The sequence below is a fragment of the Lissotriton vulgaris genome, chromosome 12 (genome assembly GCF_964263255.1).
Source record: "Lissotriton vulgaris chromosome 12, aLisVul1.2, whole genome shotgun sequence".
NCBI classification, from domain to species: Eukaryota; Metazoa; Chordata; class Amphibia; order Caudata; family Salamandridae; genus Lissotriton; species Lissotriton vulgaris.
In genome coordinates this window covers 470,284,405-470,302,295 of record NC_141700.1, presented here as the reverse complement: position 1 = coordinate 470,302,295, position 17,891 = coordinate 470,284,405, and the positions used below count along the sequence as shown (strand labels likewise).

Below are 17,891 nucleotides of genomic sequence, written 5' to 3'. Positions count from 1 at the left end.
TAACAGGTTGGAGGCTCCAACGTTATCTATCTCTCATATCCCCTCCAAACTAATAGCTGTAACAATAAGGGGAAAGAATCGCCACTGTAAGCTTTCAGTCCAGGAGCAAGCGGACCAACAAATAAGGACGTCGGCCCGAAAAGAATCAGGCCCACCGAGTGCCAGGCAAAAGGTCCTAATCTCATTCCCGGCAGAGTCTGAACAAGGAAGTGGTCAAGAAAACCCGCTTACCCTCACAGGAACCGGTGGAAGAAACAAACTTGTACCCTCGTCATTCGAAAAGCAAGTTGAATTTGATGAGTGCGAATTGAAACTGTCTTTTATCCTGGAATACTCATCAAAAGGCACCCAGGATACGCTCAATATGGGAAACCTCTTGAGACTCTTCCACGAAATTCCCGAACTAAAAGGAATCCGTTTGTGTGACCTAATTTCGGTGGAATTCAAGGAAACACCTGGGAGGGGGACAGAGGAGTCTCTGACAACTTGGTCGTCCAAAGACCTGGTGGACAACATTGCAGCTATGAGTGGAAGATTCGAGGCATGGGGCATTAGGCTTAAGGCATTGCAACACCCAAGGTATCCATATCCCTTTCTTAACAAATCAAATGAAGGGAAAAGCCCAGGAAAACATCAGCCCACATGCTTACGCGGAGCACGTTCCAACTCACCGATACCGCCCCTGCAAAAGAACAGGCACCCCAAAAGTGAAGGTCTGGGCACCATTGGGGGAAGCTTACAGGAAATCAAGGACTGGTCCTGGATCCCCGAAACGCTGAATAATAAGTATTCCTAACCAAGGAAGTAAAATAACGGGACTGGCAAGGGAAGACACCGAATTAATTAACATCTTGCTCTGTTCGTGGAATGTGCATTGCTTTAGGGACATGGGCCAAGATCAAGATACCTTAACTTTCTTTATGCAACAACAAATAATCTTGCTCCAAGAAACATGGAACATGGGGGCAACCTCAATACCTGGTTTCATTGAACATCATTGCCTGGCAGAAAGATATTCAAATTATGGTCATCCGAGAGGGGGCTTATCAACTTTCATTACTCAAAAACTGAACTGGGAAACGGAAGAAATAGACACAGGGGCAAACTGGATCCAAGTGATCAAGGTAACCGGCAAGGAACTAACCACACAACTCCTCCTAATCAACGTTTATATCCACCCGGAGAGAAAGAATCAGAACAGAAAATACATAACTCTAATAAAGCTATTAAATGCACTGCAGAAAAGCCACATAAAATCTCACATGGTGATTGCTGGCGATTTTAATATCAATCTTCTAGCGACTAAACGGGGAAGAAACAGTACATCTTCACTGGGTGCGTCCGATTTTCCTTGCAAATTAGCAGCACTTGACATGATAATCATGAATGGCAAACCCCCGTGGGATTCGCCCCCTGCGGCAACATACCGGAAAGGTCTCCTCGACAATAGACTTTATAATAACTAGCACTAACCTGTTTTCACAGATAAACAGCTTCAGAACAATTCCACGAGCTGAAAGCGACCACCTTCTGTTGACCTTGAACCAGAAGAATAAAACAAAAATCGCTCAAAAGTGCAATGCCATTTTGCAGCCGCCAGAAACGTTCAATCTGCGTAAAGTAAAATTGCAAGGAGTGGCCCCACAATTCATAGAGGAGAAAGTAAAGGCCTTTAAAGAAACCCAAGGCCCTGTACAAGAACAGGCTCATGTAATCCATTGGGAGCAATTGGCCGAGTTCTTGCTTCAAACTTTCCCGGTTTCCAAGCTACAGAGGTCTACAAAAACCGCCAGAAGGGAGCCATGGTTCAATCTTGATCTTAAAATGCGCAAAAGAGAGATCGCGAGAGAAGTGCGACGCCTAGCCTGAGTGGGATATAAGGGCCCAAAACAACTGCGACTACAGAAGGAACTTGGGCAAAGCAAAATCCGCGTATAAAGAATCAACCTGGCAGCAACTATTATCTGCCAGTAAAAAACCCAACAGCAGCGATTTTTGGGGGATCATCAATACATTAACAGCTGGTCCAACACTTCAGCAAGAGGCAGGAATCGGTGCAGAAATTTGGACAGCCCACGTAAAAACCCTGTTTAATAAACTCACGATGGGTCCTGAACAATTACTCCAGGGGCCACTCCATGACCAAAAGGAAGCTCAAGCCGCACCCATTCACATTACATCAGAAGATAGTTCATCTCATTTGAACTCTCTTATCAATGAGCAAAGCCCCCTTATAAATGCGAAAGATCTAAGCAGACTTATAAAGAAACTAAAGTCTCAGGGAGCGGCTGGGCCAAACGGCATACCAAATGCAATTTTCAGGAACAACCCAGAGTTGTGGTCGGCAATCCTTGCTCCCGTCTTCAATGAGATCTACTTGCACTCAAATATCCCAGCTTCTTGGAGGGGGACCATCATCCACCCCATACACAAAAAGGGAGATCACTGTACTATAGATTAATCTCACTGATTGACGTGGAAGCAAAATTGTATGCTTCGTGGGTGCTAACCCACTTGCAAGGCTGGATGGAGGAAAAAAACATCATCCCCAAATTCCAAACAGGATTCAGGCAAGGTATGGGCACCCAATCTAATCTCGCAACTCTAGCCCTCTTGACCGAACAAGCGCAGCGAAAGAAACTCCGCCTCTTCGCCTGTTTCGTGGACATCAAATCCGCATTTGATAGAGTGAGCCGGTGTCACCTATGGAACAAACTTAAAAGATGGGGCCTGCTGAATGTACTCCTCATCGCTATCAAAACCTTGTATACCAATACCTGGACAAGAGTTAAGCTGGGAAATGGGTTGAGTACCACCGCAAGTATTCACACACAAGGCGGTTTGAAACAAGGCTGTGTTCTAGCCCCCAGCCTCTTCAACCTGTACTTATCTGACTTAGCCCCACACTTTGAAAAACCAGACTGCCACCCCCGAAACTGGCAAACGAGCCAGTCGCAATCCTCCAATACGCAGACAATATAGTCTTGCAGAGCCAAACCCCAGTGGGGTTACAGAGATCAATAAATAACCTTTTATCCTACTTGGACACGGAACAGCTGGAGATGAATAAAGATAAAACAAAAGTCATCCGCCTAGTTGACAGTAGAAAACTAAAGTTCAAATGGATGGTTAAGGGGGCTCACGTAGAAGAAAAAAGCTCATATAAGTACTTGGGTATGATTATCGGGCAGGGTACAACTCGCAAAGAACACAAACTGGCCCTCAGAGCCAAGGCCCAGTCTTTGATCTATGCTTATAGATTAATTCGGAAAAAATTGGACTGCCCAAACCATTCCCACCTGCTAAAAGTAATGGCCGCCTAAATTCAACCCAGTTGGTCCTACGGCCTGGTCCCCTGGTGTGGCAAAGATTCGCATTTACAGAATGAGTTACAGTCAAAAATTTACAAATCGGTTTTTGATCTGCCAAAATGCACCTCGCCTGCCCAGGTAAGACTAGAATTTGGGCTCCAGGATCAGAAATACAGGGGAATGAGCAACTTCATTAAATTCTGCCATACTCTCCGATTATCCGAAGTGGGCACTCTGAACAGCATTTGTTGGGACAAAGTCAGGTCACAGAAGGAGCAAGAAACGCCAAACTCCTGGGGCAGTTTCCTGAGTACCTCTCTGGATATGTTGGAACTTCAACCAGCATGGGACAATGCGATGGACAGAATTTCTTTTAACAAAATAGTAAACGTTGCGACCAAAAAGAAATCTTTACTGGAAGATAAAATAGCGCTTACAAAGGGGCAGCATGGATGGACAGTTATAAAATTGAATAGGACGTCAAAACCACAAGCCTATTTATCTGCCCATTTCAGTTCTTATTTAAAGATGTGCTTTTTAAAGTTCACGATGGGTGTGCATGACTCCAAGGACTTATCCCCCTCATGGATGCCAGCTTTTAATTCAGAAGCTTGTCGACTATGTGCATTTAAAAAAGAAACCCTAATCCATTTGCTATGTGCCTGTCCAGCCATCTTAAGCCAAAGGAGCGGTATCTAAAGGCGATTTTCATCAAATTGAACATTCGATCTAGCAGACAAGCAGTGATACGCTGGCTGGAGAGCTCATCATGCATCCTGGCTTGCCGAGGAGTCAAATATATGAAACTTGTCAATAGTTTCCTATTGCAAGCGGATGATGACCAAATATAAACTCATGTAATACCACCCCATACCCTTAATTGGGGGTACACATCTTTATTGTTCTGCTGTAACTTGATTTTAAAACTGTTTACAGTACAATTTTATAATAACGGAATTTTATACTCTTGGAATTTATGCAAGACAAAGCACAGATATAATACGATCTTTCGTATCATGTCAATTTTAGCCGCCTGTGTAGATGTGTTTTATTTATATGGGGGGGTTTTGTAATGATTTTAAATAATCAATCAATAAACTTAAACTTGAAACTACTGGCTTGTTATGGTATTAAAACCACAATGACCTTTGAATTCCTGTGAAAATGCCATGGTCTAAATTTCAACTCTCTTGCTGATGATAAATAGATAACATTTTTGCATTTTCATTGCCTGAAAAAAACAAGCTTGTTAAATCTATGTGCAAGACCACTGTTACCAGTAAGTAATTTTGTATGTTTTTCTCTCTCACTAATTAAGTCTCTTTCTGTTACAGGGGAAGACGGAAAATTGGCATACCGTCACCTGGAGGATTCCCTGGATGGCTTGCCGCATTTTTTTGCACCCAGTGTCATGGCCAGCACAGCATTTTGAAGATTTTCTAGTGAAAAAAATTCATGGTCCCACCTATGAATTGTGAATTCAGTTCTAAACGGCACCTCCTTGATCTTGTATCATTATTAATTCTCTTTCCATGTGTAGATGGAGCTTGTACAGAACCACTGAATATTTCTGGGGAATGAGAGGCTATGTCACCTTGATGTGTTTTTTGGGGGCACTTCCATTTTGATCTGCTACTTATCTAAATCAACCTAAAAGCACAACCATATTACACTTTCCCATATGTAAATGTTGCCCTCATTTTTGTTGACTTCAGAGGCTACATTTTCTGATAGTGGCATTGTTTGTGCTTCTGATATGCATGTACCTTTTATTTTCAAGAAAATATTACAATATGCTTTGGATTTTTTTAATAATGATTTAGAACTCTCACAACCTCCACCCCGCCAAACATATATTCCCATAGTAAGCGACAACTGGTTCAGCTAGATAGCTAACTTATTTTTAAAGCTTGTCACATTCACTTTGCACTATTATGGATTTTATTACTCATTTTATCTTTTATATGGATAAGGTCAAAGTGACTGTACGCTAAATAAAATTGAATACAACTAAATTCCTTATTTATCTCCTTGGTGTCACTAGTCAAGAAGATGCACCTCTCAATTAAGCCAGCTGAACAGGTTTTGTTAAAGATAGCATGTCAATGAACATCCATCAAGGGGTACATGCTGAGACTCACACCATAACATTTTCATGTACAAAGTTTATTTGGGTTGCTGGAGATCATACAAGATTACAGGAAGTTGAGGTACTCAACCCTGGGAATAAATAATAAGACATTAACAAAATGATCAAACCTGTACCAAGAGTGTGTGTTGCACAGGTCTTGAAGCAAAACCATTCTAAGAAAGGTATGATGTTACAACAGTGTTATCATGTGTTTTTCATATCTGTTTGCAAGACTAAAATAACTTAAGCTCAAAACTGGTATAACATAAGTAGATATTTGCACTTACATCAAAGTGTATCATATTTTTCAGGACCAAGAATTGCATAATGGTTCTGCCCTTGGTGACGACTCAGGGGTCAAGCATAGCATTGGCCTGATTTCTTGATGGGATGGTAATCTTCAATAGTGCTGGGTCCATCTTCCTTACCCGTCCCTTACTATGCAAGGTAGTGTACCTACCACTCAAGTCTTTGTAATTCATATTTTATATATCTTCCCTTGATAACGTCTCCCCTACCCATAGGAGGAGCCATAAAATTAATAGCCACCTCTTCCTGCTTTTATGAAGTCAAAAGTTCACGATTGATGGCAGGCTATTGGGAGGCAGGGGAATTTAGGAAATAGGTTGTGTAAGGTGACCCCAGGAATAATAACGATTACCAATAAGTAATTGGGTCACCCTGGGGCCATTTCCCTGTCTTTTTCATTGTTATGCAATTGCTGCTTCGACACAGGAACATGTAGGGCAGCGTCAAAGTGCTTTTCTGAGAAAAAAAGGTGTAAAAGGACATAGGTAAATCCAATTTATTTGCAAAAAGCTGTCCAAAAAATGAGGTCCTGGAAAAGTGAGGTACCGAAGGGGGGCTGGGGACATCCAATACAGTGACAAAACATTATAGAGTTCAGGAACCTATGCTTCAAAAGCATATGGTAAGGTGGAGGGGATCAGTAAGGATATTTTATTAAACTAAGCAATAATGAACTTATGCAAAAGGCTGAGTGGCCTACATGTCTTACACCCTGGTAAAAGCCTTTTACCTTTATGGCTTGTCCACCCCTGGTTTTAATCATACACCAAGGTCAAACATTATAGCCTTAGCGCCTTCCGTTGCAGGCTCTATCGGCCTTGAAAAGCTCGCTCCAGTGTGAAAGGTCTTTGAAAAGGAAGCGGGCCTAGGGTGGCCATTGAACCTGCTACGGAGGGCTTCAATGCTAGTAGAACATTCTGCCCCTAGAGGATAGAATGTTCTCATTTGTAAAATAAAGGCTTCACAGAGCCCGAGGGAGCTGGAAATCACATTAGGCTCAGTGAGGCCTTTGTTCACAGCAATAGCTGTGAAACAAACATTGGAATGTTGATGCTCTGGGCTTCTACCAGCATTAGAAGCTTGGAGCACTCCATTGTCTTCAATGGCACACTCTACATTCCAATGTTCTAATATTGCTTCAATTCATACAGTAGCCTTTTTGATTCCTCCAACATTCTTCCTGAACCATTTTTCTAGTAAGCCCACTTTATCACTTTCCTACTGTAGTGTCTGTAGTTCCATTTTAGCCTTTCAGGTTGCATTTCTAACTGACACTTTCCCTATGATGGCCCTGGTCAAGTCAACCACATTAACTTTTTTTTAGAAATATGGACTGTTCAAATATCAAGAACCCCTGGGATCTGCTCTCCCAGCACACAGGTCCACCTCAGCCCTGCCTGCTAGTGCTCAGCCCCCCACTGCAGCCAAGCACGGTTCAAGTCCCCGTGACTCTCCACTTCACCACTCTTTCCCTTTTGTGCCTTTATTCTTGGCCTTTATTCCCCCTTTTGTGCCTTTATTCTTGACCTTTTCTTTTTCTGCCTTCTTGGCATCTCGCCTGCTATTTGAGTTATTTGCCTTTTTATTACATTTTTTCTCCTTCCTCCCCCTCTCCCTCCCTGTCCTGCTTCCCTTTTCTCATCTTTTCCTCTCTCTCCATGCTTTTTCCCGCTCTTTACCCTTCTGCTGTTGCTGCTCCCGAAGCAACCCCCACCTCCCAGCTGTTTCACACCCTCCCCCTACATAATGGCGGCTGCTGCTCAGAGGGCATACCACTGGTGCACCAAAGGCAAGCTCGACTGCACCCGCCCGCAACCAGTGCCAAGAACCCTGGTCCTCCAACCCACCAGCACTACGACTCAGCAACCCTCCTTGCACTCAACCCCGGAAGAAACAACAGCTGCCAGCTGTCGACACAAACCCCACCCAAGGCCAGTTCTCCTTCCGACACTGCCACTGCACATTCACCCACCTCCGGACCCCCACTGCTGCCGCCAACCCACAGGAGGCTAGCGCACCCAAACCCCTGATCTGCATCCACCTCAATATTCGATCCCTACACAGACATGCAGTTGAAATCTGGGACCTCCTCAGCACCCTCTCGCCCGACGTCGGCTTTCTCGTAGAAACCTGGACTAACACAAGCTCCACACCCGACATCGCTACTGCCGTTACCAACGCATACAAGATCCAGAGAAAGGACCACCCGGGAGGTGGACTCACCATCGTACACAGAAACTCCCTCCGACTCACCGTATTCAGCTTGAATGACTCCACATCCCTTATGGCACACCTGCATTTCCAGATTCAGATCAACCCTAGAACTACTCTTCATGGCATCCTTGCCGCGTAGAGTAGTTCCCGGACCACGTGCAACGTTCAGCACCTCCACGTAGACCTCATTGCGCCCCACGCCCTCGGATCCAGGAACTTCGTATACCTCGGAGAACTGAATTTCTACCTCGACAACTCCACCACCCTCCTGGACAACCTTGACAACATCGCACTGAAACAGCTTGTCACCACATGACACAGCATTCGCTTCTGCCACACCACGCAACCCATCTGGCTGGACCACCTCTGCGTCCACTTCTCCTTTTCTGAACCCACCGCACACAAGCCCACACCTCGCCCTCTTGCAGGAACTGGAGCAAGATCACCGAAGAGCACCTTAACTCTGCACTCAACCATGCTTCTCCTCCCATCACCACTGACGCCAACTCTGCGGCCAGACAAACCACAGATAAATCACTGACTGCGCAGACACTCTCTCACCCCTCCAGTACTCTGAGAGACAACGCATAACTAAAGCCACCTGGTTCACTACCAACCTCCAAGAATCCAAGCGCACGTGCCGACAACTCGAGAAAACTTGGAGAAACAGCAAAACCCCAGAAGCACACTCCGCCTACAATACCGCCATAACAAAACACCACAAACTCATCAGAACCACAAAGAAGAATTTCATCCAGAACAGAATGCTCACCAACTCCTGCACCTCCAAGGACTCTTCAGCATCATACAAGAATTCACCAAACCCCCAGTGAATCTTTCAACGTCTCTCCCTTCCAGGACCTCTGCAACAAACTCGGCTCCCACTTTCCATTTCAAGATCAAGACTCTCTAAAGCAATTTTGACGAGCCGACAATGGAACCCAGCCTAACATCACCGCCTGGACCTTTGTCACCACAGAAGTCACTTGCAAGACCATGAGAGGCATACACCCAGGAGCCCTCCGACCCCTGCCCACCCCACATTTTCCACAGAGCCGCATCCACCATTGCACCTGAACGTCAACGCACCTTCAATTGCTCGCTTGAAACAGGCACATTCCCCAACAGCTGGAAACATGCTGATGTCAAGTCGCTCCTCAAGAATCTCACTGCAGACCCGAAAGACCTAAGTCCCTCCAATTCATTATTTATATTGTCCCCTTTTTGCCCCTCATACCTTTATTAATTTTTGTGTCCACTAGCTTTTTCAAGGTGTTGGTCTAGGGGATAGGTGTTCTTTCACCCTCATAGTTTTTCACCTCAGGCCTAGAGGCCTCTTCTGACAGGAATATAGTTGGAGTCACAAAATGGTGGCTACCAACTGTCCCAACTGCCAAACCCAGAGCCTGTCCCATAGAGTAGAATAGGGCGTTCCAGAACCTTCTGGTCCCTTCTGGACTCCTGAGGGTCAGCCTATAAAAGGCGGAATGCTGGACAGCCATTTTGTCTTACTGGAGAGAGTCAGCTGGAGGACAGGCTGTAGCTTAAGGTGGGGGTAGGATAGTCAGAGGGTTGACCTATTGATTCACCACCCTTCCTCCCTTGGGTTATTTGTCCTGGCCCTGCTGCGTTGGATGACTGGAGACCCTGGGCGCCTAGTTAACCCCTAGTCTAACCACACAGGGGGTGTAAAAAGGAGAAGGAGACTGCAGCGCTGCGGAGCGCAGTCCTCTGCCCAGTAAAGAGACTTGAGGGAGACTGTTTCTGAGGGAAGCCTTTTTCCCCCTCCCTACCCAGTAGGAACAGTGGCTATAAGGACTGTGAGCTGGAGAGGAGTCAATCGCCATAAATCTCAAGCCTATTTCCCCTTTACCCTGTTACCTGGGGCCGCCCTTGCTAAAGTGATCTCCAAGTGACTTTAGTGGGGCTGGTAGCGTGTATTCCGCGAGGCGCCACATAGTGCACTGGCCGCTTGTTCAGCCCGCCTGTGTGCACTGAGACCAGTGGCTGCGGCGGTCGCTGCGTGAAGAGGATCGTCCTTCCTTAGCTGTCCCCTGTCAGCGCTGGTCCGGCTCAAGGAACGCGTCAGCCGGCGCTTGTGGGCGGGATCGGAGGAGGCAGTACCGAGCAGACTCCAAGCAAAGCCGCTGTTCTTCCGCGCATGCCCGGTCGCGCCGCTTCCCTTCAGGAAGGCGGTGGCGGGACCAGGCGGGGAAGCGCCGAGACCTCAGCAGCGGCTGAAGAGCATTGTTGAATCGTCTCTCCCCCGCTCGAGCGCCTCACGGAGGAGCTGGCGCGAGCGGGAGGGGAGAGCTGAGGAGCCCAGCAGCGGCTCGAAGGCATTGCGGAAACTTCCTTTCCTTGCTCGGAAGCCACACGGAGGAGCTGGCTCGAGCAGGAGGGGGAAGCTGAGGGGCCCTGGAGGCTGGTGAGCCTTAACAGCGTTCGGCTCCTTTGTCCTGCCGGGTGATTCCCCCCTGCCTCTGGTGACTCAAGATCCTAACCGACCAAACTACTACAAGTAAGGAGGTGATTCAAAAGGGGAAGTGAGACATAGCCAGTACTTTAGCTGAGAATCTGATCTAAAGTGTACAGCGCCCATGAGGAATCCCTGAAAGGGGCTACACTGACAGTTGTTTACCTGGAATACCCAGACTGGCTCATTGCTTATAGCAGGTCATTTCTCCAGAAGAGCCAGTCTAGGTTTGGAAGTAGATACTGAGGGAATAAGCAGTGGCCAATGATGCTGTTCTAAGAGTACCTGCTAGTTAAGTAGGAGAATAGGTATCTAATAGAGGCTGCTGATGCACATTCCTGTACAACTGAAACCTTTCTTTGGTTGTGTCCCATTGTGGTAGTTAGAGTGGTTGAGAGGGAGAGCTATAGAGTACTTCACAGAAGTTGAGTCTCCGCAAACTTTGAAGTCAAATGTAATGTATTATTGATGTTGAGCAGCATTATAATTTAGCAACTGCAAAAGGATTTGTAATAATCTCATGACTAAACCGTATTGAGCTGTTAACTCTAAAAGGAAAACTGTTTAAGGTGATGATTTAGCAACTTTGAAAGTCTAAGAATATTTACAGGTTAAAATGTACAATACTGAGCTGTGATTTTAAAAGTCAAGAAAGCAAATATTATTTTTATAAACAAGCTCGTATTTTCCCAATATTGGTGTAGTGTCCTTTTTGTGTGTTATTGCGTTGATTTACTGCTGGGTGGTTTGCAACCTTCACACATGCGCCTCTAGTATTTGTGTCTTACCCTAGGCCAGGCTACCCTAGGTGACCTGACAGCCCAGGTTCCAACAATTGGTGTCTAGCGGTGGGATCCTGACTGTGGTTGCAGCTACTCAGTAGTAATTAAACGCAATACACTGGCCTACACCAGGAGTTTTCTCCTTGCGGACCTCCTAATTTGACTTTTTGTTTTTTCAAATTTGTTCCTGGTGGTGGGTGGAGGTTATCCTCAGATCACGCTTCCTAGTTCTCTCCTGAGTGCTCATTTAATCCCATATTTGAAGAATGGAATTAAACCTTGACGAGCTAGAGTCCTACACTGTGACCCAACTTAAAGAGTGGTGTCAGCGACAGGGGGTATTCTTCAAAAAAGGTGCCAAGAAAAGCGAGTTACTGACAAGCATAAGGGCATGGGTGGAAGCTCATATAGAGGAGGAACAGGACACAGAAGAGGGTGATAGGGACACTGTCCTTGAGACTGCAATGCTGTACCAAGCTGAAGGGGGGAATCTGCTGACAGGTCCCAGGACACTTTCGAGGGAGGGCAGCAGCGTCTCGGTGAGGAGTTTTACTAACGCCGAGCTGGAAGACAGGAGGGAGGAGAGGAGATTGAAATTGGAGTTGCCCTTAGATAAGGGGGGTGAGTGGGCGGGTGTCACCTTAGTGTCCCTGGGAGAACGAGAGATGGTTCCAAAGATCCAGGTGCCCCCAAATACTGCAAAGTATGGGCAATGGGTCACCATCAATGGCCAGAGAGGGGAGGCTCTGAGAGATACAGGAGCCAGTATGACTATGGTGAGAAGTCAACTGGTGTCTCCAGAGCAGGTGGTTCCCCATGTACTCCACCCCGCCGCGATGGCTGACGGCAGAATGGGCCACTATCCAGTGGCTGAGGTTCCCTTTGAGTGGGAGGGGGTTGCAGGTTCACTTCGAGTTGCCGTAAGCCCTGCCGTGCCAGTTGATTGTCTGCTGGGGAATGACATGGAGCACAACACTTGGAGAGAGGTGGAATACCGGACGCACTCTGCGATGCTGGGTACACCTGACTGGGCCTGTGTGAGCACACGGTCTGCGACTGCCCGGAGAGGGAGTTCGCCTGGGTTGGAGCCTGGAACAATGGCCCAACCCGCTGCCAAAAAGGGACAGACCCGGAGACAGGAAGAGCCTGCTTCGGCTTCCACACCCCATGTGACAGATCGGCCACCTGCGGTGGTGGACCAAGAGTCCGTGGAGGGGGAAGTAGACTCTCTGGAGGATTTACCCATCCCTGCTGAGTGGCATGTGGAGGGAGGTCCTACCCGAGAAGAATTCTGTAAGGGGCAGAGGGAGTGCCCTACCCTTGAGGGACTGAGGCGTCAGGCTGAAGCCCAGGCAGCAGGTGATGTTACGGGACACTACCATATTTACTGGGAGGATGGACTCCTCTACAGTGAACCCAAGGTACCCTTACCTGGTTCGTCAAGGGCCTTGGTAGTCCCGCAACAATACCGAGCCTTTCTGCTGGAATTGGCTCATGCTATACCCTTGGCAGGACACTTAGGCCAGGACAAGACCTTTGCTCGGCTTGTCCTCCACTTTTACTGGCCTCAGATGAAAGTGGCGTCCAACACTTACTGTCGGACATGTGTATCCTGCCAGGCCAGTGGGAAAACAGGGGTGAAGCTGAAGGCTCCCCTGGAACCACTTCCGGTCGTTAGCCCACCCTTTGAGAGGGTGGGCATCGACATTGTAGGGCCTTTAGATCCACCAACAACAGCTGGTCACAGGTTCATCCTGGTTCTGGTGGATCATGCCACACGGTACCCAGAGGCAATTCCTCTGAGGACAGTCACTGCACCTGTGGTGGCTAGAGCCCTAATGGGGATCTTTACCCGAGTGGGATTCCCCAAGGAAGTTGTGTCTGACAGGGGGACCAACTTCATGTCAGCTTACATGCGGGCGATGTGGAAGGAGTGTGGAGTGACCTACCGGTTCACCACTCCTTATCACCCCCAGTCGAATGGACTGGTTGAGAGGTTCAACAAGACCTTGAAGGGCATGATCAGAAGTCTGCCCGAAAGCCTGCGGAGGAAATGGGACGTCCTCCTACCCTGTTTGCTATTCTCTTACAGGGAAGTGCCACAGAAGGGAGTGGGCTTCAGCCCCTTTGAACTTCTGTATGGGCACCCTGTACGCGGTCCTCTCAGCCTGGTGAAGGATGGTTGGGAGAAGTCTCCCAGGAACCCCCCCCAGGATGTGGTGAGCTACATGCTGGCCTTCAGGAGCCAAATGGCGAAGTTGTGGAAGCAAGCTTCTGACAACTTGGAGGCCAGCCAGGCAGTCATGAAAGAGTGGTATGACCACAATGCTCACCAGGTGGAATTGGAGCCTGGCCAGAAAGTGTGGGTGATGGAGCCTGGAGAGCTTAGTGCCCTTCAGGATCGCTGGACAGGCCCATTTGAAGTGTTGGAGAAGAAGGGTAAGGCCACATACCTGGTGGACCTTAAGACCCCTCGACAGCCCCTACGGGTGCTGCATGCCAACCGACTCAAACCCCACCATGAGAGGCCCGAGGTCATTTTGATGATGGTGACTGATGGGGAAGAGGAAGCGGAAAGCGAACCTCTCCCAGACTTGTTCTCGTCTCAAGAGAAGGATGGGTCAGTGGAGGGAGTGATTCTCTCTCCCACTCTAACTCCTGAGCAGCGGGAGGACTGCCGCCAGATACTGGAGCAGTACTCTACGTTGTTCTCCCTTGTCCCGGGAAGGACTCACCTGTGTACCCATGATGTGGACACAGGGGACAGCCCACCAGTGAAGTCGAAGACCTACCGGCTGTCTGACAAGGTGAAGGCTAGCATCCATGGAGAGGTTGCCAAGATGCTAGAGCTGGGAGTTATAGAACCTTCCAGCAGCTCTTGGTCCAGTCCGGTGGTGCTAGTTCCAAAAGCCGCTCCACCAGGCACCACACCAGAACTGAGGTTCTGTGTGGATTACCGGGGACTGAATTCAGTTACAAAGACTAATGCTCATCCGATCCCTAGGGCGGATGAATGAATTGACCGGCTAGGAGCTGCCCAATACCTAAGTACCTTTGACCTCACTTCGGGGTACTGGCAGATCTCCTTGACAGATGGAGCAAAGGAAAGGTCAGCCTTCTCCACGCCTGAGGGACACTTCCAATTTTGCGTGATGCCCTTTGGGCTCAAAAATGCCCCCGCCACATTTCAGCGGCTGGTGAACCAGGTCCTCTCTGGAATGGAGAGTTTCTCTGCTGCTTACCTGGATGACATTGCTGTCTTCAGTAGCAGTTGGGAGGACCATTTGCAACATTTGCAAGCAGTTCTCCAGGCCCTGAAACAAGCTGGATTGACCATCAAGGCCAGCAAATGCCAGATTGGGCAGGGGTCGGTTGTGTACCTTGGACACTTGGTGGGTAGGGGGACAGTGCAGCCCCTGCAGGCGAAGATTGAGGCAATCATGGCCTGGGAACCCCCCAAGACACAAACTGAGGTCCGAGCTTTCCTGGGCCTCACAGGCTACTACCGTCACTTTGTGAAGGGGTATGGCACTATTGTAGCGCCTCTCACAGAGGTCACCTCTAAGAAACAACCTCGACGGGTAGTTTGGACGAACGCTTGTCAGCAAGCTTTTGAGAAACTGAAGCAGGCAATGTGTGCAGCACCGGTCCTGAGGGCCCCAGACTTCTCCAAGGAGTTCATTGTCCAGACAGATGCATCAGAACATGGCATTGGGGCAGTGTTATCGCAACTAAATGAAGAGGGCCTGGATCAGCCTGTGGTCTTCTTATCCAGAAGACTGCTTCCCCGGGAACAGAAGTGGAGTGCAATTGAGAGTGAAGCTTTTGCGGTGGTGTGGGCTCTGAAGAAGCTGCGGCCCTACCTCTTTGGCTCGCACTTCCTGGTTCAGACTGACCACCGACCCCTTCGGTGGCTGATGCAAATGAAGGGGGAAAATCCCAAGCTGTTGAGGTGGTCCATCTGCCTACAGGGAATGGACTTCCGGGTGGAACATCGGCCTGGAGTGGACCACGCCAATGCAGACAGTCTCTCCAGGTATTTCCGCCTTAGTGATGAGGACTCCCAAGGGGTTGGGTAGTTCTCCCCACTTTCAGCTGGGGGGGACGCGTGTTAGACCTGTCTGGCTTTTTGCGTAGTCCCTCCAATTCATTATTTATTTTGTCCCCTTTTTGCCCCTCATACCTTTATTAATTTTTGTGTCCACTAGCTTTTTCAAGGTGTTGGTCTAGGGGATAGGTGTTCTTTCACCCTCATAGTTTTTCACCTCAGGCCTAGAGGCCTCTTCTGACAGGAATATAGTTGGAGTCACAAAATGGTGGCTACCAACTGTCCCAACTTCCAAACCCAGAACCTGTCCCATAGAGTAGAATAGGGCGTTCCAGAACCTTCTGGTCCCTTCTGGACTCCTGAGGGTCAGCCTATAAAAGGCGGAATGCTGGACAGCCATTTTGTCTTACTGGAGAGAGTCAGCTGGAGGACAGGCTGTAGCTTAAGGTGGGGGTAGGATAGTCAGAGGGTTAACCTATTGATTCACCACCCTTCCTCCCTTGGGTTATTTGTCCTGGCCCTGCTGCGTTGGATGACTGGAGACCCTGGGCGCCTAGTTAACCCCTAGTCTAACCACACAGGGGGTGTAAAAAGGAGAAGGAGACTGCAGCGCTGCGGAGCGCAGTCCTCTGCCCAGTAAAGAGACTTGAGGGAGACTGTTTCTGAGGGAAGCCTTTTTCCCCTTCCCTACCCAGCAGGAACAGTGGCTATAAGGACTGTGAGCTGGAGAGGAGTCAATCGCCATAAATCTCAAGCCTATTTCCCCTTTTCCCTGTTACCTGGGGCCGCCCTTGCTAAAGTGATCTCCAAGTGACTGTAGTGGGGCTGGTAGCGTGTATTCCGCGAGGCGCCACATAGTGCACTGGCCGCTTGTTCAGCCCGCCTGTGTGCACTGAGACCAGTGGCTGCGGCGGTCGCTGCATGAAGAGGATCGTCCTTAGCTGTCCCCTGTCAGCGCTGGTCCGGCTCAAGGAACGCGTCAGCCGGCGCTTGTGGGCGGGATCGGAGGAGGCAGTACCGAGCAGACTCCAAGCAAAGCCGCTGTTCTTCCGCGCATGCCCGGTTGCGCCGCTTCCCTTCAGGAAGGCGGAGGCGGGAGCAGGCGGGGAAGCGCCGAGAGCTCAGCAGCGGCTGAAGAGCATTGTTGAATCGTCTCTCCCCCGCTCGAGCGCCTCACGGAGGAGCCTGCGCGAGCGGGAGGGGAGAGCTGAGGAGCCCAGCAGCGGCTCGAAGGCATTGCGGAAACTTCCTTTCCTTGCTCGGAAGCCACACGGAGGAGCTGGCTCGAGCAGGAGGGGGAAGCTGAGGGGCCCTGGAGGCTGGTGAGCCTTAACAGCGTTCGGCTCCTTTGTCCTGCCGGGTGATTCCCCCCTGCCTCTGGTGACTCAAGATCCTAACCGACCAAACTACTACAAGTAAGGAGGGGATTCAAAAGGGGAAGTGAGACATAGCCAGTACTTTAGCTGAGAATCTGATCTAAAGTGTACAGCGCCCATGAGGAATCCCTGAAAGGGGCTACACTGACAGTTGTTTACCTGGAATACCCAGACTGGCTCATTGCTTATAGCAGGTCATTTCTCCAGAAGAGCCAGTCTAGGTTTGGAAGTAGATACTGAGGGAATAAGCAGTGGCCAATGATGCTGTTCTAAGAGTACCTGCTAGTTAAGTAGGAGAATAGGTATCTAATAGAGGCTGCTGATGCACATTCCTGTACAACTGAAACCTTTCTTTGGTTGTGTCCCATTGTGGTAGTTAGAGTGGTTGGGAGGGAGAGCAATAGAGTACTTCACAGAAGTTGAGTCTCAGCAAACTTTGAAGTCAAATGTAATGTATTATTGATGTTGAGCAGCATTATAATTTAGCAACTGCAAAAGGATTTGTAATAATCTCATGACTAAACCGTATTGAGCTGTTAACTCTAAAAGGAAAACTGTTTAAGGTGATGATTTAGCAACTTTGAAAGTCTAAGAATATTTACAGGATAAAATGTACAATACTGAGCTGTGATTTTAAAAGTCAAGACAGCAAATATTATTTTTATAAACAAGCTCGTATTTTCCCAATATTGGTGTAGTGTCCTTTTTGTGTGTTATTGCGTTGATTTACTGCTGGGTGGTTTGCAACCTTCACACATGTGCCTCTAGTATTTGTGTCTTACCCTAGGCCAGGCTACCCTAGGTGACCTGACAGCCCAGGTTCCAACACTCTCCCTCACCGACGAACCCAACATCACCAGACACAGCTTCCAGGAAGGTATGAAAGACATCGCCTCCTGGATGAACAACAGCTGCCTGAAGCTCAACTCTGAGAAAATAGAAGTCCTCGCCCTGGATACCGACAGATCAATGCCATATCTGTCACATGCTTCAGCACCCTCCGCATCCTCCTTGAAACCTTCAAATGGTTCCCGCCGGAATCCAGAAAGATGTCACCCACACACTTATAGCCAGCAGACTGGACTATTGGAACAGCCTCTATGCCAGAATAAACAAATCTCTCATCCACAAACTCCAGACTATCCAGAACGCTGCAGCTAGACTTGTCCTTGTCATCCCACGACAACATCACATCACCCAACACCTAAGAGAACTCCACTGGCTCCCTCTCGAAAAGAGAGTGA

The 17,891-nt window shown here is 48.4% G+C and overlaps 1 protein-coding gene across 1 annotated transcript in view; it reads left to right on the top strand.

The window, feature by feature from the left end:
• Positions 1-5,326, top strand: part of RIPOR1 (RHO family interacting cell polarization regulator 1) — a 2,151,737-nt gene extending 2,146,411 nt beyond the window's left edge. The window contains exon 20 of the mRNA XM_086945567.1: positions 4,646-5,326. Within this exon, the coding sequence (XP_086801693.1) occupies positions 4,646-4,743 (98 nt within the window). The 3' untranslated portion in view covers positions 4,744-5,326. The remainder of the gene's footprint in view (positions 1-4,645) is intronic.
• The last annotated feature ends 12,565 nt before the right edge of the window (positions 5,327-17,891 follow it).